Genomic DNA, 24,944 nt, shown 5'->3' with positions numbered 1-24,944 from the left:
GCAGCCTTACTGAATGAGGAGATTTGTAGCTGGCACAGAACTTCTGAGGGAATCAAGAAGAGCGCTGATAAAGACCACCGAAATTTCTCAGGGGAAAGGAACGCCTTTCAAGTTTCCGCTGGGTTTTCCTGAAGAGCCAAATTTTGTGGTGCGCTTAAAGGTTCCGCCGAGGAAAACTGCCTTTCAGTCAGGCAGCCAAGATATTTTTATTCTGCCAGGCTTTTAAGATTTTTTAAAACTGAATTTAAATCCTCCTCCTTTTTTATGCTGCCTTTCAGCAATCCTTTTAAGATACAGTGGTGCCTCGCAAGACGAAATTAATCCGTTCCGCGAGAGTCTTCGTCTAGCGGTTTTTTCGTCTTGCGAAGCAACCCTATTAGCGGCTTAACGGATTAGCGCTATTAGCGGTTTAGCGGCTATTAAAGGCTTAAAGGCTTAGCGGATTAGCTGCTAAAAGGCTATTAAAGGCTATTAAAGGCTTAGCAGATTAGATAAAGGGGGGGGGAAGCGAAAAAAAAATCTCAAAACTTGCAAGACATTTTCGTCTTGCGAAGCAAGCCCATAGGGAAATTCGTCCTGCGAAGCAACTCAAAAACGGAAAACCCTTTCGTCTAGCGGGTTTTCCGTCTTGCGAGGCATTCGTCTTGCGGGGCACCACTGTATTCTTCTCAGTTGTTATTGTATATATTTGTTGTAACCCACCTTGGGTCACTTTGAGGCCCAATAGGCAGCATATAAATGTTATCTTACAAGAGCCCAAGTAATGTTTTTTTTTGGGGGGGGACAATAAAAATAGGCTTTACTTATAAGTTTTAAATTGATAATAAAAAGCATGAAATGCCACAAAGAATGCACAATATTATATTCTTGCTCTTGATCTTTCAGGTTTAAAAGGAAGAGGCAGTTTAGAAACTGTTATTTGGTGTAGACACACCTCTCCAAGAGAAATTAATAATTGGAGCTCCTGTTGTAGTTAATAGGCAATTACTTATTCCACACTAAAGAGTCATTTTGTCAACATTATTCTATGCATGGAAAATAAAAACAAATATGTTGCAATTGCTATCAAAAGGAGGCACCCTTCTCCTAGATTTCAGTATAATGAGCTTCTCAGCATGACTATATTCAACCAAAACTCTTAGGAATCAACTGTCACAATGTGAGTGAAAACTTTATAAAGGCAATGATGCTAATAAGAAATGAGACGACATACAATTTCAGTGCCTGCAATCTATCAATTGCAGGAGTTGCAGATATTAAGAGTAAATTCATTAGCTTAAAGCCACCATTCTTTAGTCTGTCAGCACAACTATCTCAAATGAATTATGAAATTTGAGTGAACAGAGTTAGGTTTAGGATGATTCAAGTTCCAGGACAAAATTCTACTCCAGCCCAAGATACTGTATACCTACGCAAATTTCCTCACCAACGTGCACCTAAATGATCACGACAAAGTTCAAATGCCTCCTGTGAAATATGCTACGGTTTGAATTCTTCGGAACTTATCAGCTTTAAGGGAGAAAATCGTAAAACCTGGGGGACAATATGCTGATATTTATAAATAAAGCAAATCTTTCTTTTTTAAAAAAAATAATGTTACTACCCCCCACCATTAATAATAATTATTATTTATTCCCAGGGGTTGACAGCCTTGAGCATGCTCAGTTCCAACTTTTCTGTGGAAACTTTTGGGCCACCAGGTGGCAGCCACATAAGCATATCTTACAACCACCAGTAAGGCAGATCCTCCTCGCCTGTCACTTCCGGTCCATCTCACTCACCTTCCAAGTGAGCCACCAACTTCTTAGAATGAAGCAGCAGCTGCTGTGTCCGCTCTTTTTCTACACACACACATAAACACACGGAGAGAGCTATGGCGCTCTGCAGAGTCACTGCTGTGGACCATATGTGCAAAGCTCTCAGACCTCACATGAGAAACCCCAGATGACAGATCCCATTATAGTTGGCCACTGGCCATGCCCATTGGGGCTGATAAGACTTGTAGCCCAGCGATTTATGGCAAGCCATGGGCTAGCCTCCACTGTTCTATACCAAATGGAGGGTCCATCCTTATCCTGTATCCTGTTCCCACTACCCCGGTGTTGCAAAGAAAGCAGGATGGAAACGTGACCCAGAACTCTCCTTTTAGGAAAGAGGATGCACTGCAACATTTTGCTGCCCAGCCCGCTACCTCCATGTCCATGTCATTTTCAGTTGGCCTGGTCAGTTTTGCTCAGAGTATTCTTACACCAGACATAAATTTTCAGTTGTGCTGGTCTTTCCCTTCTTGTTTCCTGGCGGCATCTTGTTTTGCTGCATACGCAAAAGACAAAATCAATCTTCCATCTTCCAACACGGTATGAGTTCTATTTTTAATCATCTCTTTCACAGTGAGGCAATGAAATAAAAAATATGCATGAAATGTCCTATCTATAGTTCGTTTGTTTGTTTGCTACATTTTTATCCCACCTTTCGTCCAGGGTGGTGTACATAGTTCCCCACCCCCCATTTTATACTCACAGCAACAGGTTAGGTTAGGCTGAGAGAGGCAGTGATCGGCCCAAGGTTAATGGCTGAGTGGCGATTTGAACCCAGGTCTATCCAGCACTCTAACCACTGCCTTCAGGCCGTACTTCTGTAATTGAGATAATTTTGCTTGGTCCACAAACCAGAATTGTGAAATAGGGTGTTGCAATATCAAGGCAAACCACCTTATTTCCCTATAAAAATTACAGTATGGGAGAATGTGAGTGAACGTTTCAACTGAGCCACTTTTGAAAGGACAAAGTGCCAGATGCCAAGGCGGCTCAGTAAATTGACCTCCCATAATTGCTGATGGTGAGACATCACCTTGCCAACAAAGGCCCGTATAGTTAAAGCTATGGTTTTCCCAGTAGTGATGTATGGAAGTGAGAGCTGGACCATAAAGAAGGCTGATCGCCGAAGAATTGATGCTTTTGAATTATGGTGCTGGAGGAGACTCTTGAGAGTCCCATGGACTGCAAGAAGATCAAACCTATCCATTCTTAAGGAAATCAGCCCTGAGTGCTCACTGGAAGGACAGATCGTGAAGCTGAGGCTCCAATACTTTGGCCACCTCATGAGAAGAGAAGACTCCCTGGAAGAGACCCTGATGTTGGGAAAGATGGAGGGCACAAGGAGAAGGGGACGACAGAGGACGAGATGGCTGGACAGTGTTCTTGAAGCTACCAGCATGAGTTTGACCAAACTGCGGGAGGCAGTGGATGACAGGAGTGCCTGGCGTGCTCTGGTCCATGGGATCACGAAGAGTTGGACACGACTAAACGACTAAACAACAACAATTGCTGATGGCAAAGCATTGGGGAAGTGCTATATGAAAACAAGCAGTGCAACATATTTTTTTCCCTATTTCATAACATTAAGAGAGTTGCTGGGAAAATAATGCAATTGCAAAATAATGCTATTTTACAGCAGTGATTCACGTCTTCTGTATCACTTCTCCCTCACACTTTTGCCAGCTGACTTGCTTCCCTCTTCCTCTGTACTAGTCAGAGACTATTTTACACCATTTATATAAATATCATGACTTAGCATGGGGGGGTGGGAGTTGATTCAGCTCACATTTAAATCTGAATACTGTATATAAAATTTGCACTTTCCAAAATAACATGATAGCTGAGTTTTCCAACCACCCACCTTTCCCCCCCAAAAAAGTGCATCATATTAGACAAAAGTCTTTGCAAAAATTTGTAAAAAACACAAATGTGTAATCACACAAAAAGTAGGTTGATTAGAAGAAATTCACACTAAAACAGGCCTAGGCAAACTCCCATCATTCCTAGCTAACAGGACCAGTGGTCAGGGATGATGGGAATTGTAGTCCCAAACATCTGGAGGGGTGGAGTTTGCCTATGCGTGTACTAAAATGTTGAAGTAGTTTTGTATTTTTTTAACAATAATCACAAAAGTTGAGAAATGTAATTAAGACTTGTAAAATGAGAAACAGAGAAGCAAAACTGACAGAATGTTGCATCCATAGGCATGACTCACAAATGTACGGTACTTCACCTAATTTCTCAGACTGTGTCTCATGTTCCCTTGGAAAGTTGAGAAACACTTGCAGAAGGCTGAGGAATGCAGAGCTGCCACCAAACTCTGCTGAAAGCAAAACTTTAAGGAGGATTTGATCATGCCATTTTAGTAGCATTTCTTTTAAAATTAATTCTTAAATTTCCACTAAATGCATTTTTTGTTTAAGTGCCATCGCACAAGAATTTTTAAATGATTTTGAAAGGTGTATGCAATAAAACACTTTGCCACAAATGAAAAGACTGGTTAAAAATCACCTAAATGTGCCATACATGCTGCTAAAAAGGTGTTGGCTAGAAAGGTAACAGTGGACCGCAGGGTTCAGCCAACCCAACGTGTCACTGAACACATCGACACTGTGTCTTTTCTGATGGACAGAGGAGTAGCACTGAGGCAGCCAACGTCTGCAGAGTTTGCACTGCTTTTCCGTTCTGTGACTCCAAAAAATGAGATATTGTGACTTGCAAAACAGAAGAAAATAAAAAGCAGCAGAAGGAAAACAAAAGAGAAAAATGATTTTATGACCATGCAATGTGGATCAACAAAGAGTAGAAGAGGAGGAGTTTGGATTTGATATCCCGCTTTATCACTACCCGAAGGAGTCTCAAAGCGGCTAACATTCTCCTTTCCCTTCCTCCCCCACAACAAACACTCTGTGAGGTGAGTGGGGCTGAGAGACTTCAGAGAAGTGTGACTAGCCCAAGGTCACCCAGCAGCTGCATGTGGAGGAGTAGAGACGCGAACCCGGTCTTCCAGATTACGAGTCTACCGCTCTTAACCACTACACCACACTGGCTCTCAGTGTGGCTCTCAGTAGCCATTCTAAGGCAAATGCCTAGTGTGGAAGCCTCCTTTATTAGATAAACAACAGCTAGGTTGAAAACAATGGTTATTGAGAGAGTTGGCAGGGACATGATCGATCCATTGCTAAATGATGTACAAATGCATTCCCCCCCCCCCCATTTCGCTTTTGCCTTTGGCCAAACAGGCATTGAAAGTTGGTGTGGGACTACGAGAACCTCTCTGACTGGAGGCAAGGCTGGGATGAACTAAATTTGTCAGTACCATGATAGCCCTGCTATATTAATTTCCACTCTATTGGAGTGAGGGGCAGACCCCTATCGTCATTAGCTAACTCTAGTGACCTTGCACAGCAATTCTTTCCCTGTAGTGAAGCAAGATTTTTATTGTAACTGCTATAATCCTTTTTCTTACCAGAGCCAGAAAGACGGATTGTGAAATCACTGCTACGGTTGATGGTAGCTCAAAAGCCCAAGGTTTCATCAGTGTGGGAAGGGGAGAAGTGGAACTAAAATGCACAGCATTGAGATAAAGGTTAACACCAGCTTGGTCTTACTTCACTGCTACTTGCTGTGATTGATGGAAGTATATAATTCCTAGATTTCATAAGCATGGAAAGAGTGAAACCACATTTCACAGTTGAAATAATGAGGGCAGGGCGTTTTGAAAGCCTGGTATCAGCACACTGTGCTATAAATGCAAGCCAGAACTGGAGGGGCAAAGCACAGAGGCCAAGACAACGGTACCAGTTTTCAAAAGTGATCTATTAATTCCATCTACTCCAGAGCTCTCGGTCATACAGCACATTCAGGGATATAGTTGCCGAAGACAGTTACTGCATCAGCCTAGTAGCACCGAGGGATAGCAGAGAACGGCAATGGTGGACTGCTTCTTTTGGCTTGCTGCAGACATTTTGCCCCCAAATATCTCTTTCCTTAAAGTTTTTACAGTTTTCCTGCCTCTAGTCCTCCGGTCCTCTCTCTCCATTTACTCTGCCCAAAGTTGAGTGACAGGCAAGCTGTTTGGCCTGATTACAAGGCTTTCCAGCCTTATTGGAATGCCGTTGCCCTTTCTGGAAATTCCACGATGCAATCTGAGCCCGCTGATGCTTTGCTTATTTATTACAAGCGTCCAAGTAGATAGCTCACCTCTTGGCTTCCCAAAAGCAAAATCTTGTTTACCAGAGATAAGCTGCTAAAAGCTATCGATGGCTAAGAAGAGCTTCACTCATTTGTTCAGCTTGCGATTACATTAAAAATAGTAATGTTATATGGATAATAAAAGTATAAGGGTAATGAATACATGAGTATCAGACATATTGTACAAAATAATATCTGGCTGATTATGGTCTCTGCCTTTTATTTTGGGCAGGGACCTGCCTGCTTCTCTGTGATGCTTGCTTTGGAGAGTGCTAGGTCCTCCTCTGAAGAGGATTTCTCTAGGAGGGACACTTCAGTTATGGAGTGTCCAAATCTGTACAGATTTGAAAGGTTCAGAATGCCATCTTGTTTCAAAGTGCTACACCATCCTAGGAACACGTAGACCAAAACTTGTCCCTTAATCTCAGAAACAAGTCCATGCCAAATTTGGTTACGATATCCTAAGAGGTGTTCCGAATGCATAGACAACAGACAGACAGACTGATTGATTGATTGATTTATAAAACCTTTCCAAAATATAGAGATAATATAGAAAGATTAACATTTTAGTCCCTTAGAGTTAGGAATAACACTTTCCGTTCCAACATTTCTCAGTAACTTCAAGGGATGCAGACACACAGAGAGAATCAAGCTCCACCCTCTATGCCTCCAGCCATTTTTAAAATCTGGGTTTTCGGCTTTATCCAATTGATTTAACACCGATGAGATAAGTGAACAAGCACCCTCCTACATCTGCAGATATTCTTGAACTACAACTTCCATCCTCCCTTAGACCATGTTGGCCTGGGGCTGATGGGTGTTGAGAGTCTAACCACAACTGGAGGGTCAAGGGATCCCTCTAAAGATCTCTGTATCTCAACACCTTTTGAAATTGAGCTAACCTGTTACAAACAATGGTAAAACCTTAAATCCTTATCCCCTTACTTGCTCCTTCATTTATTCATCTGTCAGCATGATTGAATAGTGAGGGACAAGTCTGTCAGTTTTCATTTCTCACTGCTTCTGATTTTTCTCCACATTAGTTTGTGATTTAAAACAACAACACTCTAATGAAAATTTATCAGCATTCTAGTGTAAATTTCTCCTAATGCTGATATTTTGTATGCAATTTTTTCTAATGTACATACTATTGCAAAGTAACTTCTCCGTGTGTGTTCAGCTTGAGCATTTTTTAAAGAAATTGCAAATTAGGGAAATTTGCTTTAAAGGTGAACTGATTTAAAAGCAAAATTAGGTAAATTTGCTTTCAAATGTGAATATATGTTGTCCTCCTCTCTAGGAAGTTTGACAGTATTAGCCAAGAAGAGAGGGAACTAAGTTACTGTCACAGGCAGATAATTTAAAGTAAAATTAAACCAAAGACATTCAAAATCTGCTGCAAAAGGAAGTTGAATTCCCCCCGCTTATTTGCAACAGAAGTGTCAAAAACAGAAGACATGATACGCAGAAGTAGTTGTGATTGCTTAAAAGCAAGGAACCATCCTTTTCTGAAAATTCGCTGTCCAAGTACAGGAGAGGTAAGAAATATTCAGAGTTTGCAGTAAGAGATTTGGGTGGGGGGCTGGCTTTGAAAACGTATTAGCTGTTTCTTTGTTCAATCTGCTGTTGAAGCAGAGATCCCTGTGATTCTTAGTGGCAGGTTCTCTATGGGTTTTTCCCCCAGTGACCAGTAAATGAAGCAACAGCAAACAAGGGGAATCACTTTTCCTTAAATGTTACAGTTGATAAGGTTTGGGTTCTCTCATCACTCGGCAATCTCAGTCTGTGAAAGGGACTACTCAAACAGATTGCTGAAGAGGACGCAAAAATTAGCCATCTGGACTGCTTCCAACATATTTAAAAACATAATAAAATGCATAGTTTAGAGATTCCGGACCCAAATTTTTGAAACTATCTCCACCATCACCTTACCCAGATCCAGCCTTAGCACTCCTATCCTTGGAGCCTGGTACCAACTTCATCCACCATGCATAAATCTCTCTCTTGTGTTTATGCTACTTGCCACAGCCAGGAAGTCAGTAGTTTCCCACTGGAAATCTGACTCACCTCCTTCCTGAGAGGAGTGGCTAGTGAAAGTATGAAACAATTGCACTGTCAGAACACCTGGCACACAAACGGAGAGTTCATCAAGAATAGACCACTTTCATTTGACTTGGTGTAACTTTTTCTATGTTAACTCGCCCACACAGTCCACTAAACCCCCTGCTCCACAAGTAAATATGTGGAGAGGCTTTATTGAGAACTAATTTGACTCACCTTTTTCTTATATGTGATAAATCCTGATTTCCCCCTCCCCTCTGTATTCTCATTTCATTTTTCTATTTTTACATTCATTATTCTTACTGCATTTTGTATGTGCTTATGTCAATAAGCATTCTGTATGAAAAATGACAACAACAACAACAACAACAACAACAACAACAACAACAACAACAACATTTCTTATTGGGTTTTTTTTAAAAAAAAATAAACAATAAAAGACTTCCCTATGGAGGACTGCCTTCTGGTGACTTGGGGGGGGGGGTCATATAACGCCATACCCTCCATCATTTCTCTGAAGAAAATAGGGACGTCTTAAGGAAAAGCGGGACACTCTGGAATCAAATCAGAAACCGGGACAGCTTCGGAAAATCCGGGGCTGTCCCTGGAAAATAGAAACACTTGTGGAGTCTGTTACTTTAATATTTTAGAGTTGGGCACAACAGTTTATATTCCAGCATTTCTCAGTAACTATAAGGGTTGAAGATGCATGGAGAGAATCAAGCTCCAAACTCTGTTTGCTCAGCCTGCTTTTCTCTAATCTGATCCCCTGCTTGCTAAAAACTGGCTTTAGCATGGATAACAAGCACTCGCAGATTTTTTGGACTACAGTTCCCATCATGCTCATTCATGCTGGCTGGGGTTGATGGGAGTTGGAGTCCCAGACCTTTTTTTGTACAGACTGTTATGCAGCGCCTTTTGAAAGTGAGCTCTTCTGTCCTAAATAATCTTAAATTCTCATTATCACCCCATTGATTCACCTCCCCTGCCCCCATGACGGATTTGTGAAAGCATTCCTAGGAAACTTGGCAGCATTAACGAAAAAAGGAGTGAAATAAAGTAGTGGGAGTAGCTAGCTCCCGGAAACAGAAACCGAAACCAGAAAATCATAATCTGTTTTGATCCCACTACAGTATTTGCAGCTGAAGCGTGAAAATCAACAGGAAATACACAATTGCTGAAAGCCAAAGAACCAGCCTTTTGCCTTTTCTCAAAAATTGCTGTTTAAGTACAGGGGAGGTAAGAAGCGCTGAATGTTTCTATGAAGAGGTTCATTCAACAATAGATCGGTGGGCAGCTGAGTTATTTCTCTGTTGCTTTTTTTGTTCGGCTGAAGAAGGGATCTCTCTTGTTTTTAGGGACGGGATCTCAGTGTTTTTCAGTGATCAAAAGGAAATCAGGGGTGGCTGCTGATATGTTTGTGGTTATCTGATCCCTAAATAGCCTCAGACTGTGAAAGGATTTATTCAGATGGCTTGTTGAAGAAGCAGCAAAGAAAGAAAGAACAAATTAGAAGCCAGTGTTTAAGGTGCCTCATGGGTAGCCTGAAGCATTTCCTTTTAAATTTCTCTTTCAGAAATGTTCTCGTTCCTCCGATTTGTCACAGGGTGGAGTCAGACAGTGCTGCTGTAGTTGTTTTCCCAATGTTAAATTCAGTTTTCCATGTTTCTGCATCAGTTTGTCACTTTTTTAAAAAAAGAAGCCTAATAAAAATTGATTGGCATTTTTAAGGCAAACGTCTTTTAATTTACACATTTTGTATAGATTTTTACCCAATCTACCAATTTTTGCAAACATTTCCCCCTAATATGATGCATTTTGTATATAGTTTTAGTTGTGTTTTGGTTTGCTTATTATCACTGCTTTTTCCTGGGGGGGCATGCAGGGGTACCCATACCCATAAACATTTTGTGAATCTTTGTACTTTTGTCCATTTACTGTATTTATTTTTCCCAATTTGAACTATAAAATGGAGATTTTCTTGAGTCAAAATGACAGTACACCTAAACATATTTTTGGAGGGCGGAAAAGCACTGCTTCTGTAAAATCTGAACTGAACCAACTCTTTTCTCCATCCAAACCCCAGTGGCTAACAGCAGATGGCAATTTAAATGTCCTACAGACAATCCCATGCATATCCAGTGATTTTTTCCCCCAGGGAGTACTCAAGGGTATGCAGTACCTGCACCTCTTATTGTTGGTGTTAAAAAGTGTTTCACTTACTGTAACAACTTCATGGTGAGTACCGGCACCTATTTTTCAAGAAAAAAGCACTGTGCATATCTACTCAGAAGTAAGCTCCATTGAATCCCACTGAATTGCAGCCTTAGTAGATTATTAATCTGTGTTTTTCTTTTGCTGTTATTTATGCAGCTTTGGGGTTTTTTGTTTCGTTTTATGTTTTATTTTTACTCATTTATTCTAAGCCGTTCAGAGAACGTCATTTTAGCAAGCAGCATTGAAATGGCGTAAGTACATGATGAAATAAATAAATGCAATACAGTACAAGCCCCTGATCCACCAGGCTGGAGGGGGTTTTGAGAGGTGGAAGTGTCCCTCTGCGCAGCCCCTGCCTGCCTCTGCCAACCTCGGCCAACACAGAACCGGCCTCAATGTACTCACCCAAACAGCAGGTGAGCAAACCTCCGGTTGCTGGTATCCCTGTTGGCAAGGAGGTGGCAGAACTGAGCTAGCAAAGGATCCTGAACTGGCCATGCTGCCACCATATGATGGCAACATGTAAGACTTGGCACATCCACACACACATATATATAAATAATAATTCATTTTCAGATTATAGGGGGGAAATCAAGGGCTTTCAAGATTATGAAGAAATAGAACTGGGATGTTGTTGTTGTTGTTGTTTAGTCGTTTAGTCGTGTCCGACTCTTCGTGAGCCCATGGACCAGAGCACGCCAGGCACTCCTGTCTTCCACTGCCTCCCGCAGTTTGGTCAGACTCATGTTTCTAGCCTCGAAGACACTATCCAACCATCTCGTCCTCTGTCGTCCTCTTCTCCTTGTGCCCTCCATCTTTCCCAACATCAGGGTCTTTTCCAGGGAGTCTTCTCTTCTCATGAGGTGGCCAAAGTATTGGAGCCTCAGCTTCAGGATCTGTCCTTCCAGTGAGCACTCAGGGCTGATTTCCTTAAGACTGGATAGGTTTAATCTTCTTGCAGTCCATGGGTCTCTCAAGAGTCTCCTCCAGCACCATAATTCAAAAGCATCAATTCTTCGGTGATCAGCCTTCTTTGTGGTCCAGCTCTCACTTCCGTACATCACTACTTCCGTACATCACTATCCTATATACAGCATAGCAGTTAGGAAATTCCAACAAGCTGAAGAAGTAAAGCAAGGTACTTGACAGAGATGCCTTGAAGGATGTGGTGGTGCATCCATTCTGGGCGGGGGGAACCCCTCTCAGGACCCCAAGATCCTTGACAATTGCCTTCTATTCACTAGTATTCACTAATACTATTTTAGGGGCAAGATGTTGGAGAGGGTAGCGGAAGCTGAGCTGCAGGCACTTCGGGAGGAAACCCATTACAGTTGTACCTCGGAAGTTGAACGAAATCCGTTCTGGAAGTCCGTTTGACTTCCAAAATGTTTGGAAACCAAGGCATGGCTTGCGATTGGCTGCAGGAAGCCTGCAGCCAATTGAAACCCGCGTCCAACATTCCAGTTCCAAAGAACGTTCACAGACCGGAACACTCACTTCCGGGTTTGCGGCGTTCAGGAGCCAAAATGTTCCACTTGCAAGGCATCTGACTTCCAAGGTATGACTGTATGTGGAACAATTCCAATATAGGTTTTGGCATGAAATTGGTCCTGTTCAGCCTGAAATGTGCATTTTTCTTGGGGAATGGCTTTTAATTCCATTGACTGAGGTATCCTCCTGGAATCATCTCTGTGAATTGGGGGATTGGAAGCACCGTTCCACAGTGGTTCCATGTCTCCCTACATGACTGGCCTCAGGGAATAGCATTGGAGCAGAGACTATACATCTACACCGATTTAAAAACTGCTTTGAAGGCTGGAAGGAATTACTGTTTGGAAAAGGGGAAGGTATTCTGCAGCTGATTGCACAACACACCCTACACAGTTTACAAGTTTGTTCCTCTTCTCATTGTTTCTCCGTCAAGGTCAAACGACGAGTCTTGCATACATCTCAGAAATGTTGTTTCATAAGGCAACCAAATCTTTGTCCAAGGAACTGGACCCAAAAGGAGATTTGATCCCAGTGCGAAGTGTTATAGACCAACATCATTTTAGGCCTCTCTGCCTGGTTCAAAGAAAGAGAAAGCAGTCGTGGTGGCAGACCAGCCGTTTCCAGAGAACTGAATACAAGCTAAGTGATGTGCTGTTATCAGGAGACCATGCTGCAAAACTAGGTAATTTCCAGTATTTACAAACCTATACGTACCCATTCAGAAGGAAGCCATATTGAGTTTAATGGGACTTACTCCCAGGTAAGTGTGTAGAGCAGAGGTGGAAGAACCTCTGGCCTTCTATTTGTTGCTGCCTTCCAACTCCAACAACCTCTGGTGGCCTACAGGTTCCTCACTCTGGTTTAGACGATTTCAGGCTCATTCTCCTTCACACATTATTACAGGGCTGTGTGCATTCCATGATTTGGCAAGAAAAATGCAGGGTGCGTAGTTCAATTTCACAAGCATTTTAGCATTCTTTTAGAGCATATTTCTCATCCCATTTTTCTCAGTGGTTTGTGGTAGTGCCATAGTGTTTTGAAACCTTTACTCACAGTTATGCTGTTTTATCATTAGTTTTGACTAGGATAGAACCATAGAGTTGGAAGGGAGCCAACGGTCATCTACTCTTAAGGGAGTTCATAGATGGCAAATTTCCAACCCCCTCCTTCCCACTATGCCCCGCAAAATCTCTCAAGAATCTTATTTATAACTCATGTTATTCTGTTTTCCATAATTATATTCAGGGCTGTTTTTTTCTCCCAGCTGTAACTCAGTTCTGGCACCCCTCAGGTGGGCGCCATGATAAGAGAACAATGGAGGCATTCATGGTGAATTCCAGCAACTCTTTTCTAGAAAAACAGCACTGATTATATTGTTTTAAAAAACCATTTATTGGAATCTTCAAGCCTCAACACCATGGTGAAAAGCATGCTTTGCATTAAGGAAGTCTTGGGTTGCCTAGTATCTCTAGGGCTGGGAAACTCAGAACCACAGCTAGACAGGGTACAGAAGACAATGAGCGAGATGGACTTTAGTTACGTTTGTTGTTATAGTGTCCCTTTTGTTGTCATTGATTTTTCTCAAATTTTTTTTTATCTCAAGAAGTCCAAGATTCAGGTTCATTCACCGTTGTGGACCACGTAGATGGAAAAGTGGAGGGAAATATTGGTGGGCGGATTGAAGAGACAAGAGTAGAAGCGGTGGCGGCTGTTAGTATGTCTCATTCGAGGTCTGTGAACGTGAGAAAGATATATGTCCACCCCCAGCTCCTCGATTCTGCAACAAGAGATGGGTAAGGCTGGAATAAAACAGTTGAGGATACTGACCTAATATACCCAATGGAACTCAACATCGCCCATTACACTGTCTAAGAGACCACCTCCTTCCCTACAGACCCTCCCATACGTTAAGATCAGTAGAGGGGGCCCTTTTGGTTGTTTCACTTGCTTCAGAAGAGGGGGGGGGAGGAGAGGACATTATTTGTGGCAGCCTCTAAACTGTGGAATTCCCTCCCCACAGAGATGTGTCCAGTGCTAGATTTATGTATAAGCTAAACAAGCTATAGCCTAGGGCCCCACTCTCTTGGGGCCCCCAAAATTTTTAACAAAAAAATCTGGATGTACAATTCCAGAATCTAAGATAAAAAACAAATAAAATAAAACCTACATACAGCAACAGTGTTTTGTGTTGTGTAGGCTCCTATGATGTAAGTAATGGGCCTCACCTGCTAGCCTGCTCCCTAAAATATCACTGGTTTGCTCATTTCTATATACAGTCATACCTCGGGTTACAGACGCTTCAGGTTGCGTTTTTTCGGGTTACGGACCGCCGAAACCTAGAAGTACCGAGGTACCACTGTATACCACCCACTCACATAAAATACCAAGCTACTGAGATGCTGGGTAAAAGTGACATGGTCACACTCCTGTGTCACATTTCAGCAGGGCAATCAAGGCTGATTCAGTCCCAAAACCATGCTTGGACTCAGAGGAAATGGGTCCAGAGGATCAGGAACTCTTCAGTGGAAGAGAATCCAAATGTTACAGGATTGTACCTTGTGAAAAAATCCTGTACAGTATTGATTGGAGTTTAGAACGACGATATAGATTGCAGAAGATGCACTGCATGTAGTTTGTATATGTGTTGCTATTTTATGCACTTTGCTCTATTGGATAACGGATGCATATTTTCTTCAGGAAAATCAACTTGCAACATGAGTTCATTAAACAATCAAAGATGATTCGAAGGGACCTGTTTGTGATCAGTGAGGCAGTGGAGACCATGGAAGAGACAGAGTTCAGGGAATCCAGCAATGCTGAAGGCAACATCTTTTACGACACCTGCATCAATCTGAAACTGAAGGTCAGGTTCGAGTTGTGGCCTTTCATGAAATAAGGGGTTGGGGGGGGACACACACACATCCTTGCAGTCAAATTTTGTTCCATGTGGTTGATCCAAATTCTCCTTTCATGTTCTAGGGTGGCAGAGGCAGTAAGAAAGCAATCATCATTCCCAAATCCTGCATTCTGGCATTCAGAGCCAAGCAACTACTATTTGGAGAGAGTGGTGCATGTAAGATACTTTTTGTTTGAGACCTAGACCACTGTGACTTAGCTGCCTTGCTGAGATGGAACTTGTGGCGAAGAAGGGATGCTCAAGCAAAGCCTCTCCCACCTTCTCCCTTGCCCAACAGCAACACAGCAGCCCTGCAGTGCTGCCTGTGGGTCTTATTCTCCAGTAGTTGTTGCCACCATCCTCCCACTTACTCATGCAGCCCAAAATGGGAGAGGACCTGGGATGCACCAAAGCAATTGCTTTTAGAAAGGCTCTGAGTCAGGGCACCCAGCACTCCTCGGTTCAATCCACACAGATGAGTCTTGATGCTGATATTCAACACAGTGTCCAGTTCTATCTCAATACTGGCATAAATCAGAAATTACTTCAGTGAGGCTTATAAATGGGCCCTGAAGTGAAGGACATGAGACAGGAGTTGATCATGCAGGTGAGCTATGCATAAGCAAGTGCCAGCTAGCTCTGCAGAGGCTCTTTTTATTAGCACAATATGCAAAACCAGTCAGATACATTTGGGACTGTGCCCTTTACACATCTTCCAATCATGCGATCGTGGGGTTGTACAAAGTTATTTTGGCACCTGTTTCCACCGTGTTACTTTCCCCTTGAACAGTGTTTAAACGACAGAGACAAAGGCCACAGACAGGGCACGGCAGACTACTAAGACAGCAAAAGGTTAGATAGAGGGCATGGCGTTCAGACTGTGGTTTGTCTGTGGGCAGAAGTGTGCTTCACACCCAGCAGTCATTCCTTCAGGGCCCAAAATGGCTAGGCTCTTCAGAAAAGTTAACTTGTAGAACGAAGGTTTCTCATCTCCCCCATAGCCCTTTTGCACCATCTCACATTATTTCAGAGAGCCCGTTTGTGGGGCACAGAGGTGGTGCAAATGGGAAACTTTCCTTCTGTGAACTTCCTTTGTTTAGCCATCTTAGGACCCACTGTCTACTTTCCTTCCCAAATTTATACATCACTGGTAAGAAAGAAATTTTCACACATTTGAATATTAAAACAAAATGCCATTATTATTCATACACTTTATGTAAACTAGTACCTTTTTGCTCTTTCTCCCAGATATTTCACACTACCCATCCAAGGGAAGAGGAAGTTTTGGTAAGCACATTTTAGGAGTTCCATTTTTATTTTTTTACAGACATTGGACAGAGTGATAGAGATGGCTTGAGAGTGTCATTGCTGTATTCACATCACATACATTTTTCTCTGGCCTAATGTGACGTCTGAGAAAGGGGGGGAAATCCTGTATCTTCATTTGATTCAACTTGAAGCAGGGAATAGTTGACTGTTGTAGCAGGAGGTCTTATGAAGCAATGACAACAACACCATGGGTAACAGGAGCTGAATCATGCCAACTTTGGCTCTTTGAAAACTGTCTCTATCCTAAATTAAAATATGTTCTTAACAGATATACTTGATGGCAGAGAAATCCAGCATCTACTAGAGATGTGGGGTGATTGCAGTTATGTACATTGGTATGAAATCTTTATTTTCCTGAAATGTAAAGGAACTGAGAGGGAAGGATCAACGATCTCTATATGTACTTTCTCATTTCTCCAGATAGAATAAAATGTGTTCTTGTCCCGTACGGACTGCAGTGCGGTCCTAAGCATATTTATTTAGATGGGCCACTGATTTAAATGGAGCTTACTCGCCTGTAAGTGTGCATAGAATGACAGTCTTTTCTGGATTTTATTCTGCGGAAAATTGGTTTGAAGTATATTTCTACCACTTCTAAAAGTTGGAAAGCTTCTCAAAGCGGCCCATAAAATAAAAGCGTGAAAAAGTAACACAGGCGTGCACACATTAACTAACTATGGTTGACATAGTATTCAAAATAATAAAAATATCAGAAACGGTTAAAATTGTAATTATAAATATTTGTCAAACATTCTCTTAGAGCAGGCATGGCCAAACTTGGCCCTCCAGCTGTTTTGGGACTACAATTCCCATCATCCCTGACCACTGGTCCTGTTAGCTAGGGATGATGTGAGTTGTAGTCCCAAAACAGCTGGAGGGCCAAGTTTGGAACAAAGATGTGCAACTTACAGACCTTGGGGCCCAAACTTACAAGCCCCAGCAAAGGATCAAGTTTGTACCTTGGAGGTGCTATATATGACTTCCACTGACTTTGACTGGTGAGCACAGCCCTTTCAGAGGAAGCCCAATCTCTGTTACCCATGTCAGATTGGCATCTAAGACAGACTCTGTACTAGATGTGTTAGACTACACACCTAACTGAAAGTAAGCCTCATTGAACTTCAATAAGATTTTATTTTCAGTAAGTGAATATAGCATATGATTGCACTGTAAACTTGCTTATCGTAACACTGTTACGTGAATTACCGCTGTAATTATTTTACATAATTTAAAAAAAAATATTTTACATTTAAGGTTTAATGTAAATAAGCACTTATTAAAAATTTGCATACATCCAAAGATCACAGGGTGGTTCACAAAATAAGGAACACAAATTACATAAAAAGACAAAAAGCAAACCAATAAACCCCCTCCCACAGTTAAAAGGGCAAAGAATGTTTATAATCAGCCAAAGGCCTGATTACAGAGGAGTGTTTTATCCCTGGGGAGAGCATTCCACAAATGGTGTTGTCAGAATCTGTTGTTGTTGTTGTTGTTGTTTTGCATTTCTTTCTCCATTGACCCTACATTTCTCCCCCACCTGCCTACATCCATCTGCCCTCTTATGAAATTGCTGGATTACAACTCACACCATCTCTGACTATTGGCCAGGCTAGATGGGGTTGGAATCCAACAACATTTGGAGAGTCACAGGTGAACACTCCTTGTTTAAGGTGCCTTGAGACTCTGTTGTGTTACCTAATGCAACTTTTAAAAACTTCCAAAATAGACCATAAAAAGTAGTTGGGAGCTTCCATTTGTTCACCAGGCAGCAGTTAGATTATTGATGGGAAACTCAGAGGTGTGCTCATACTGTGTCAATACATTAAAATTGCACTGATTCCCTCTTTGTTTCCAGATAAAACTGTTCAACTATGCGCAAGTAGACAATGTGATTCAATTGAGAGAAAATGTAAGTAGATTTCAGAATGGTAGGTTGGAATTAAATGTGGGTCTTGAGGTGGGAAATCTGAAAACTACTGTTTCGGCTAACTTTATAATTGATTACCTTTTTACATTGCAATGCCTCAGTAAAGATGTTTTTGATGATTCTGAAGGAAGACAATAGATCTTGTGCCGTGTGGGATTTAAAAAACCAATGCCACTAATATTTAGGCAAAATAAAACATTTATTGTTTTTATCAAACTTATTTTATCAAACTGAAATATTATCCTGACCTTCAGATATAGAAAATGTTATACGTTCCTGGACACCAAAATCAAATACTGGCAGATGGCATCAAGCATATTTATCTCTTGCCCTGGGCAAAAATGTGGAGGGGGAATGTTAACATTTCCAGAGTACCAGCATCAAAGCTGCATGTACCATGAGAGGCAGGCACTCCAAGGCTTCTCTAGACGACCTGTGAGGTTTATGAGTTTGATGCAGCCTTCATCCTAGCACCCTCTAGCTATTCTTGACTACAACTCCCATCAGTCCCAGCCAGCAAAACTGATTGGGGGTTGCAGTCCAGAATAAATTTTAGATGGCTTAATTGAACAATAATTTGCTTTAATTGAAGTTTTTTGGTGGGCCCCAAACTTTTTCGTAGGCTGTTGGGAGTTTTGTGGGTCCTAGGCACTGTTGGAGATTCATTCCCATGTCTGCAGTCATGGGATTGTTGTCTATCACATGACGGTGTATGTTTTCATTCCACAGTGTGGGAAGTCACAGAGACAGGATGTTTTGTGTTACTTTGTTCCTGTGAAGTGGGACTATAGTCCTTTGTTCTTTCTCCTTGCTATCTGATGAGAAAGAGGCAGGAGCTAAGTCAGGATGCTCCGAGTGTATTATATGTAAATAAACATAGATTAGCCAAATGCTGAGCTACTTGAGTTCTGTTATGCAAACTCTGATTACTCTGCGGATCCCTGAGTGTGCTAATGCATTAGTCGCTGCGATGTTTGGGCAGATGAAAGCTTTTGAAGCTCCCGAATGATCGACCAGGAAGGAAAGAAAATGCCAATTGGGCATGTGTCTCTGCCAGGATTCTACACGAGAGTAGGACGCTCCTAAGAGGCACTGCATAGATACAGATAATCCAGCCCTTCAAGGGGCTAGTTCTAGTTTTGATCGGAGCAGTAACACTGAGGGAATTAGAGTTTCTTATTTCTAACCCTACCACAACCTCCAGCATTGCTAGTAGTCCTACAGGGAGAAAAGGTATCTTACAGGTATTCTGAGGTTCTTTTCAGTAACATGGAGTAGTATCAAACTTGTGAACCCTATGTTTTGTCCCTTCCCCTAATCTCTAATTCTGTCCATACTGCCAGTGATCTCAGGAATCATCAGAGAACATAAGAGTAAAGACATACAGCAAGAAGTTAAGACAGAATTTGTAATATTCTCTTCATTATCTGCGATGCTGCGTGGCAAATTTCTAACTGGCTTTCTGGTGATAATGAGGGAGAATGACTTGTTGCAGGAACTGGAGCTCCAGGTAAAGTTTTTAAAAAAATATATTTTTTTTACTTTAGGATTTCATTTATATATCACTCTTAAATTAACATATTGCAGAGTGGTTCAGAAATAATAATGTAATACACACAAAGGAATACTAGTACAAACCAATTCATTACTTTTAAAATCTTCAGAATTGTTCTGTAAACAAAACAAAACTAAAGCAGTGAAGTGAGGTGTTAAATAAAATGTTCAACAGATGAAATGTTCCAGACCCGAATTAGAGACTAAAAGGCCCAGGTTTAGGGGGAGGGAATGTAGCAACAGGTAGACATAGCCTCTCAACAATCAGGGGTTTGTATGACCAGTTATAAATGGGAAACACATCTGAACCACTTAGGGAGAAGTAGGACAAAAAAATAAAACCAGTGGCTGTGTTGAACATTAGGAAAAGGTTTTTCAGGGTGTGGGCGAGTGGTTTGCAACTGAAAAGATGATTTATCATACAGTTTCCAGTTGCTGGTTGAGTCCTTCCTTAGGATCTGGCAGTTCTCTTATCTCTTGCTTTCATTGGGGTGTGCATGAACTTGACTGCCCTCCTTTAACCTTGCCCTATTGACACGATGGGCCCCTCTCATTACAATCTTCTACACACAAACACAAAATATGATATATATATAATATATAATAAATTAGAGGTACAAAAATTACCTACTGTAGTTACCCGATGTCAAAACTTTACTTATTAGCAACAGTCCAGTCCATCATTAGGCCCTCAGCTCCCCCACTGCAATACTCCCTGCCCAAAAGAGTAATGCTTTTTCCTAATGTTTCTAGGCTTTGTGGATTGTGCCACATCTAAATAAAAATGACCAAATGGTCCAGAGTCTTGATGTTCACAGCCATTTACAAATAAAGTGATACCTATCACCTACCAAGCCCTACTTTCACATATGTGCTACGCATAGCCAAATCTCAGGTCATATGTTAATATACTCACCATTTGGCATTAACATATTTTGCTGTAACCTAAACTCTCAGCTGGAAGAGGCTCTTGAAGGCACCGGTCAATTCAAGCTGAAGGCTGGCAAGCCAGAGCTGCGAGACTTGGTGGAGAATTTACAAGATTCCAGTGGGGCCGTTTTCACTGACCTTGTTGAGGCAGTCCTCTACTTCCTTTATGCTCTAGATGGTAAGCATTATCCCTCTCAAAATATCAGAATCAAGTATTTGACTTGAATGGAGAACATTTCAGCCCAGGAGCAGCTGAAAGTAAGGATGGAAGGACAGATCATCCTTAAGACAGATGCCAGAACTAAAGCTGGTTGAAAGCTCACACCTGCCCCCCAAAATTTGAGATGTGGTGGTATTTGCTTATCATTTTCTAGTTGGGATGCTCAAGGAATTCAATCTTTGCAAGCTCCAACCTGATGAATGTGCAGCCTGGACCTTAGCTATCCATAAGCTTTTACACTTTTTCTTACAGTTCTGATTATGACAGACAACATTGGTTCAATGATTTGCAAATATTCTTTTCCATGTCTTGTCACAACTACATAAGACAACCAAATGGGTTACCTTTATAAATTCGGAGTGTTTGGGCTAGGCAGAGGCATCCTACAGGTAGGATTAAGGATTATCAGCAGGCAAGGCTCAAACTGTAGGACTCCCACTCATCTCAAACAGCCCTGCAATCTTCAGGACAGATGCTGGAGATGCCAGACTGTAACAACAGTTATCTTCCATATATTGATCCTGCACAGCTCCTTTGCCAGATGTGGATATAATCCTCCCCCCAAAATGAGCTCTTAGATTCTCTAATCCCTAAACAGAGCACTTTGAGAATATTTAACGGAGATAGCCGTAGAGGAAGACAAATAATTATTTTGAGAACAGTGAGGCAACTTACAGCTGCTAACTGAAAATCCTTGAAATCTTTGCCAGGTCTCTATTTTGGCCTTGCATTTCACAGAATGGAACCCCTTCCTGAAACTGACAATATTCCTCACTTTTCCAGAATTGACAGAGGAGCAGCTGATACTCCTGGCAGAATCTGTGGAGAAGAAGATTGTGAACAGTCAGCTTGCACTGGTAAGGGAGAATTCCAGTTAGTGCTTAAGGCAGAGAGAGAGAGACCACTAGAAAATACTTTTCCTGGAAATGGGCAAGGTTATGCAGAATGTCACTACTGCACATTCACAAGTATAAGGTTTGTGCGCATCCTTGGCTGATTCATCAAATCAGCACACATAACTCTTCCATATGACTGTGAGCAAGTATTGTGGCTACAAGTCAAGCTTAGGAATTAATTTTTTTAAGGCAGCAACCCTTTGTGTGCTTACTGAGGAATAAGTCCCACTGAATTTGGAGGTGTGCGCTTTCTAAAAAAATGAACAACATAATACTTACTGTACAGTATAAACTCACAACAGGAATTCTACAGTGATGCATGCTGCACCTTTCATTAATGTAATGAATTGAATGGGCATAGCAAAAATGGAATTCAGTGTTAAACAAGTGTAAATTGATTAACATTAGTGCCCAAAAACTAACCTCACATGAACGCTAATAAGGTCTGAATTGGCCAGGAAATCAACCTTCAGGTTGTAGTGGATAGATCAATGAATATGTCAACTCATTGTGCAGCAGCTGTTCAAAAAGGTGAATTCTGTGTTAATGAGCAATAGGAAAGGGATAAAAAATAGAACTGCCTGTATCATACTGCCATTACACAAATCTATGGTACAACTACACATGGGAATATTGTGTACAATTCTGGTCACTGTAGAAGCTGAAAAGGTTTCAGAAAAGGGCATCAAACTGATCAAGGGGCTGGAGCAATTCCACAGGGAGAAAAAGGTTACAACATATGGGGGTTTTTAGTTTATAAAAAATGCAAGTAAGAGGAGGACATGATAGAGGTGTATAAAAGTATGCCTGGCTTGGGGAGAAAGTGGATGAAGACATACATACACACACAGCTCTCATACTACTAGACTCTAGGAGTCATCTGATGATGCTAAATGTTGGGAAATTTAAGACAGACAAAAGAACTATACTACAGAATTTGCCATCCACAGGTATAGCAATGGCCATGAACCTAGATGGCTTTAAAAAGGAATTAGGCAAATTCATGAAGGGTAAGACTATCAAGGCTACTAGCCATGATGGCTATGCAGTAGCCTCCAATGTCAGAGGCAATATGCCTCTCATTATCAGCTCCTGGGAATTACAAGTGGGCAGCTTGTTATCTGTAGGCTTCCTTATAAGCATCCGGTTCACAACTGTGAGGACAGAATGCTGGACTTTGGCCTGATTCAGCAAGACTCTTATATCCTCATTATGTCTATTGCTTTTCAACACTGATACCAATAATCAAGTAATGGTATTACACACCAGCAAGTTCTGATTTTGCCTTTTTCTTGTTTGCAAAGGTCGGAAGCATCCTAGATAATGACTTCAGCAGAAGAGAAAAAGTGTTTACCATAGAAGCCAAGCTCTTAAGCGAAGAGGAACTGACTATAACTGAAGCAATCATCAAAATGAGTGGAGTCGCGGTGCAAAAAAATGGATCCAGTCTTGCTGGGACTGGAAGTCCTGATGCTTTCTCAGCTCTCTGTGCACTATTTGTAGCTCTGTATGCACTCAGTATCATGTCTACTTAGGTATCTATATGTTCAGAAGTCAGTTGCACTAAATTCAATGGAGCTTACTCCCAGGAAAGTGAGTACAGGGTTGCAGTGTTAGTTTTTTTATCCTCTTTGCATTCTGACCCTCTAGAATCCCACAGTATCCACTTTGTTTACGTCTTTAAGTCTAATGCTTGTTCATGGATAGAGGTCATTGCTTTAATTCAGTGCCTCTGCTGACTCCCTACTATCTAACATGTATAACTACGGATCAGTTCAGATTTAATGAGAAGCCATTGTTTCCTTCCGTAAGAATGAGCTGAAAATTCCCCCTTCCACCTTCATTTGTGCCTGCAAGAAGACTGAAGGTTTCTAATATTCTAACCATCTTCACTCAGAGCCATAGAACAGCCTATTGGAATGTGAGTAATATTTCTACACGTGCCTTGATTATCTTCAAAAAATCTATGTATGAGAGTTTTGTGGAGTTTTGTTAATACTATCCAGAAAGAGAGAGAAATCTCCGGACGGAACAATGGGGGTTTCTGTGGTTCTCCAAATCCTATCATCGCCAGCCAGCATGGGCAATAGTCAGAGATTAAGTCCCACCCTTTATCAAAAAGTCTGCAACATGTGATTTCTGCCCAAGCAGCTACTGATACGAACAGATTCCGATCATTATGCACTAGTTCCCCTTTGTGCTTCCAAAAGTGACAACAGAGCCAGAGCAACCATTTGCCCAGATAACAGTGCTGTGAAACTAAACACTGCTATCCAAAAATCTGTGAGCCTCTGACCAAGTCCATTGTAAATGAAATCAAATTCCCACTTCCCCACACCCCTCCCACCACTTAGGCATCAGCTGCTTGTTAAATATGGTGAATCTGCACAGGTGTCAAATTCCACCAACGAATAGGTGCCCTAACTCTTGCAGAAGTTGTGTGTAGTGGCTGCTGGATCCAGATTTTAAGTCAAAACACATACTGTATTAAAGCTCTCTTTTCTTCTAATGTTGGTGTTTTATTAATCAGCAACAGTTAAGTGGGAGAATCGGGTCTCATCCAAAGCTATTTACAAATCCTACTTGCTACTTTTTCCTCCATAAGTAATTGCTACATTATAGTCACAAAAGTGAAGGAGCCATAACATAGTTTTGTTACAAACTTACAAAATAAAACATGGTCTTTTGATATAGTGTCTCAGATTATTACATTACGTGTTTTTGTAATGCTGTAAATCGCCCTGAGATTCTCAGGTGAAGGGCAGTATAATAAAGAAACAAAGTTAATTTTCAAAGCAGCACACACATAAAATCCAATCTTTTTTTGCAAATGGCACAGGTACGCCATATTTCACTTTTGTCCAGAATTTTCAGTGCAACCTTAACTCTGGCATAGCAAAAATTATGCTACAGGTTCTCAGCAGCAAGATCAATCCTGTTTAGCACCTGCAGGTATTTTTATCTTTATCCATACAGAATCAGAAGTGTGGCCTGAAGCTGGAACTTTCTCAACAGATGGCTATCCAGTCTCTGCCTGAAGACCAGACAGCCAACCGCCCCTCTAGGTCCAATTGCCAAACTGCTTCAAACATCAATACGTTTACTCAATTTTTAAACCACACTTCAGTACTGTGGGTGGAACTTGATATCCGTGATAGGGAGCTACTACCACAAAAAATGGCAGCCCTGATCTGACTCAGCTCATTGTAATGCTACTGATCTTCTATCTACCTATTTCCCTGGCTTTGTCAATCTTAGCCAATGAGGTGAAGCACAGACAGGAACGAACCTGGTAATGGCTTAAGCAACCTTGCCCTTCATCAGTGGCAGATGCTCAGCAGACATCTGAAGAGTGGCACTTTAAAAGGTGTCATCCATCTGGTGGCTGTTTGTGGTACAGCTCTAATGA

At 41.5% G+C, this 24,944-nt stretch overlaps 1 protein-coding gene and 1 long non-coding RNA gene across 7 annotated transcripts in view; one reads left to right on the top strand and one right to left on the bottom strand.

The window, feature by feature from the left end:
- Nucleotides 1-24,944, bottom strand: part of LOC308461440 — a 68,881-nt gene that overhangs the window by 41,166 nt on the left and 2,771 nt on the right. Inside the window, exons 2-3 of one of the 3 annotated variants that reach the window (XR_013978890.1) lie at nucleotides 21,315-21,458; nucleotides 14,888-15,823 (exon numbers count right to left, since the gene is read on the bottom strand). This is a non-coding gene — a long non-coding RNA (uncharacterized lncRNA). Of the gene's footprint in view, nucleotides 1-14,887; nucleotides 15,824-20,539; nucleotides 20,672-21,314; nucleotides 21,459-24,944 lie in introns of those variants that run through there. The other 2 variants (XR_013978891.1, XR_013978889.1) reach the window with 2 other exon arrangements.
- GSDMA (gasdermin A) lies at nucleotides 6,547-23,656 on the top strand. 4 transcript variants are annotated; one of them, XM_080978329.1, is made up of 12 exons: nucleotides 6,547-7,549; nucleotides 9,206-9,361; nucleotides 12,214-12,462; nucleotides 13,384-13,573; nucleotides 14,478-14,643; nucleotides 14,760-14,853; nucleotides 15,925-15,963; nucleotides 17,864-17,917; nucleotides 19,279-19,445; nucleotides 20,447-20,597; nucleotides 21,423-21,496; nucleotides 22,840-23,656. In XM_080978329.1, the coding sequence occupies exons 3-12, from the start codon at nucleotides 12,246-12,248 to the stop codon at nucleotides 23,068-23,070; spliced, it is 1,383 nt and encodes a 460-aa protein (XP_080834455.1). In that variant the 5' UTR covers nucleotides 6,547-7,549; nucleotides 9,206-9,361; nucleotides 12,214-12,245; the 3' UTR covers nucleotides 23,071-23,656. The 4 variants fall into 4 exon arrangements, with proteins under 4 accessions (XP_080834455.1, XP_080834454.1, XP_080834452.1 ...); XM_080978326.1 differs by having other exon boundaries at nucleotides 6,551-7,549; nucleotides 9,206-9,311; XM_080978328.1 differs by lacking the exon at nucleotides 9,206-9,361 and having other exon boundaries at nucleotides 6,548-7,549.

This window comes from Podarcis pityusensis (assembly GCF_964106645.2).
Source record: "Podarcis pityusensis genome assembly, chromosome: 13".
NCBI lineage: Eukaryota > Metazoa > Chordata > Lepidosauria > Squamata > Lacertidae > Podarcis > Podarcis pityusensis.
This window is presented reverse-complemented; position numbering and strand designations above follow the sequence as displayed.

Coding starts and splice junctions, on each gene's coding strand:
- GSDMA (XM_080978329.1), top strand. CDS start 12,246: ATGTTGTTTCATAAGGCAACCAAATCTTTGTCCAAGGAACTGGACCCA. Junction 15,964..17,863: donor CAAGGGAAGAGGAAGTTTTG/GTAAGCACATTT, acceptor CTTTGTTTCCAG/ATAAAACTGTTCAACTATGC. Junction 21,497..22,839: donor TGAACAGTCAGCTTGCACTG/GTAAGGGAGAAT, acceptor TTGTTTGCAAAG/GTCGGAAGCATCCTAGATAA.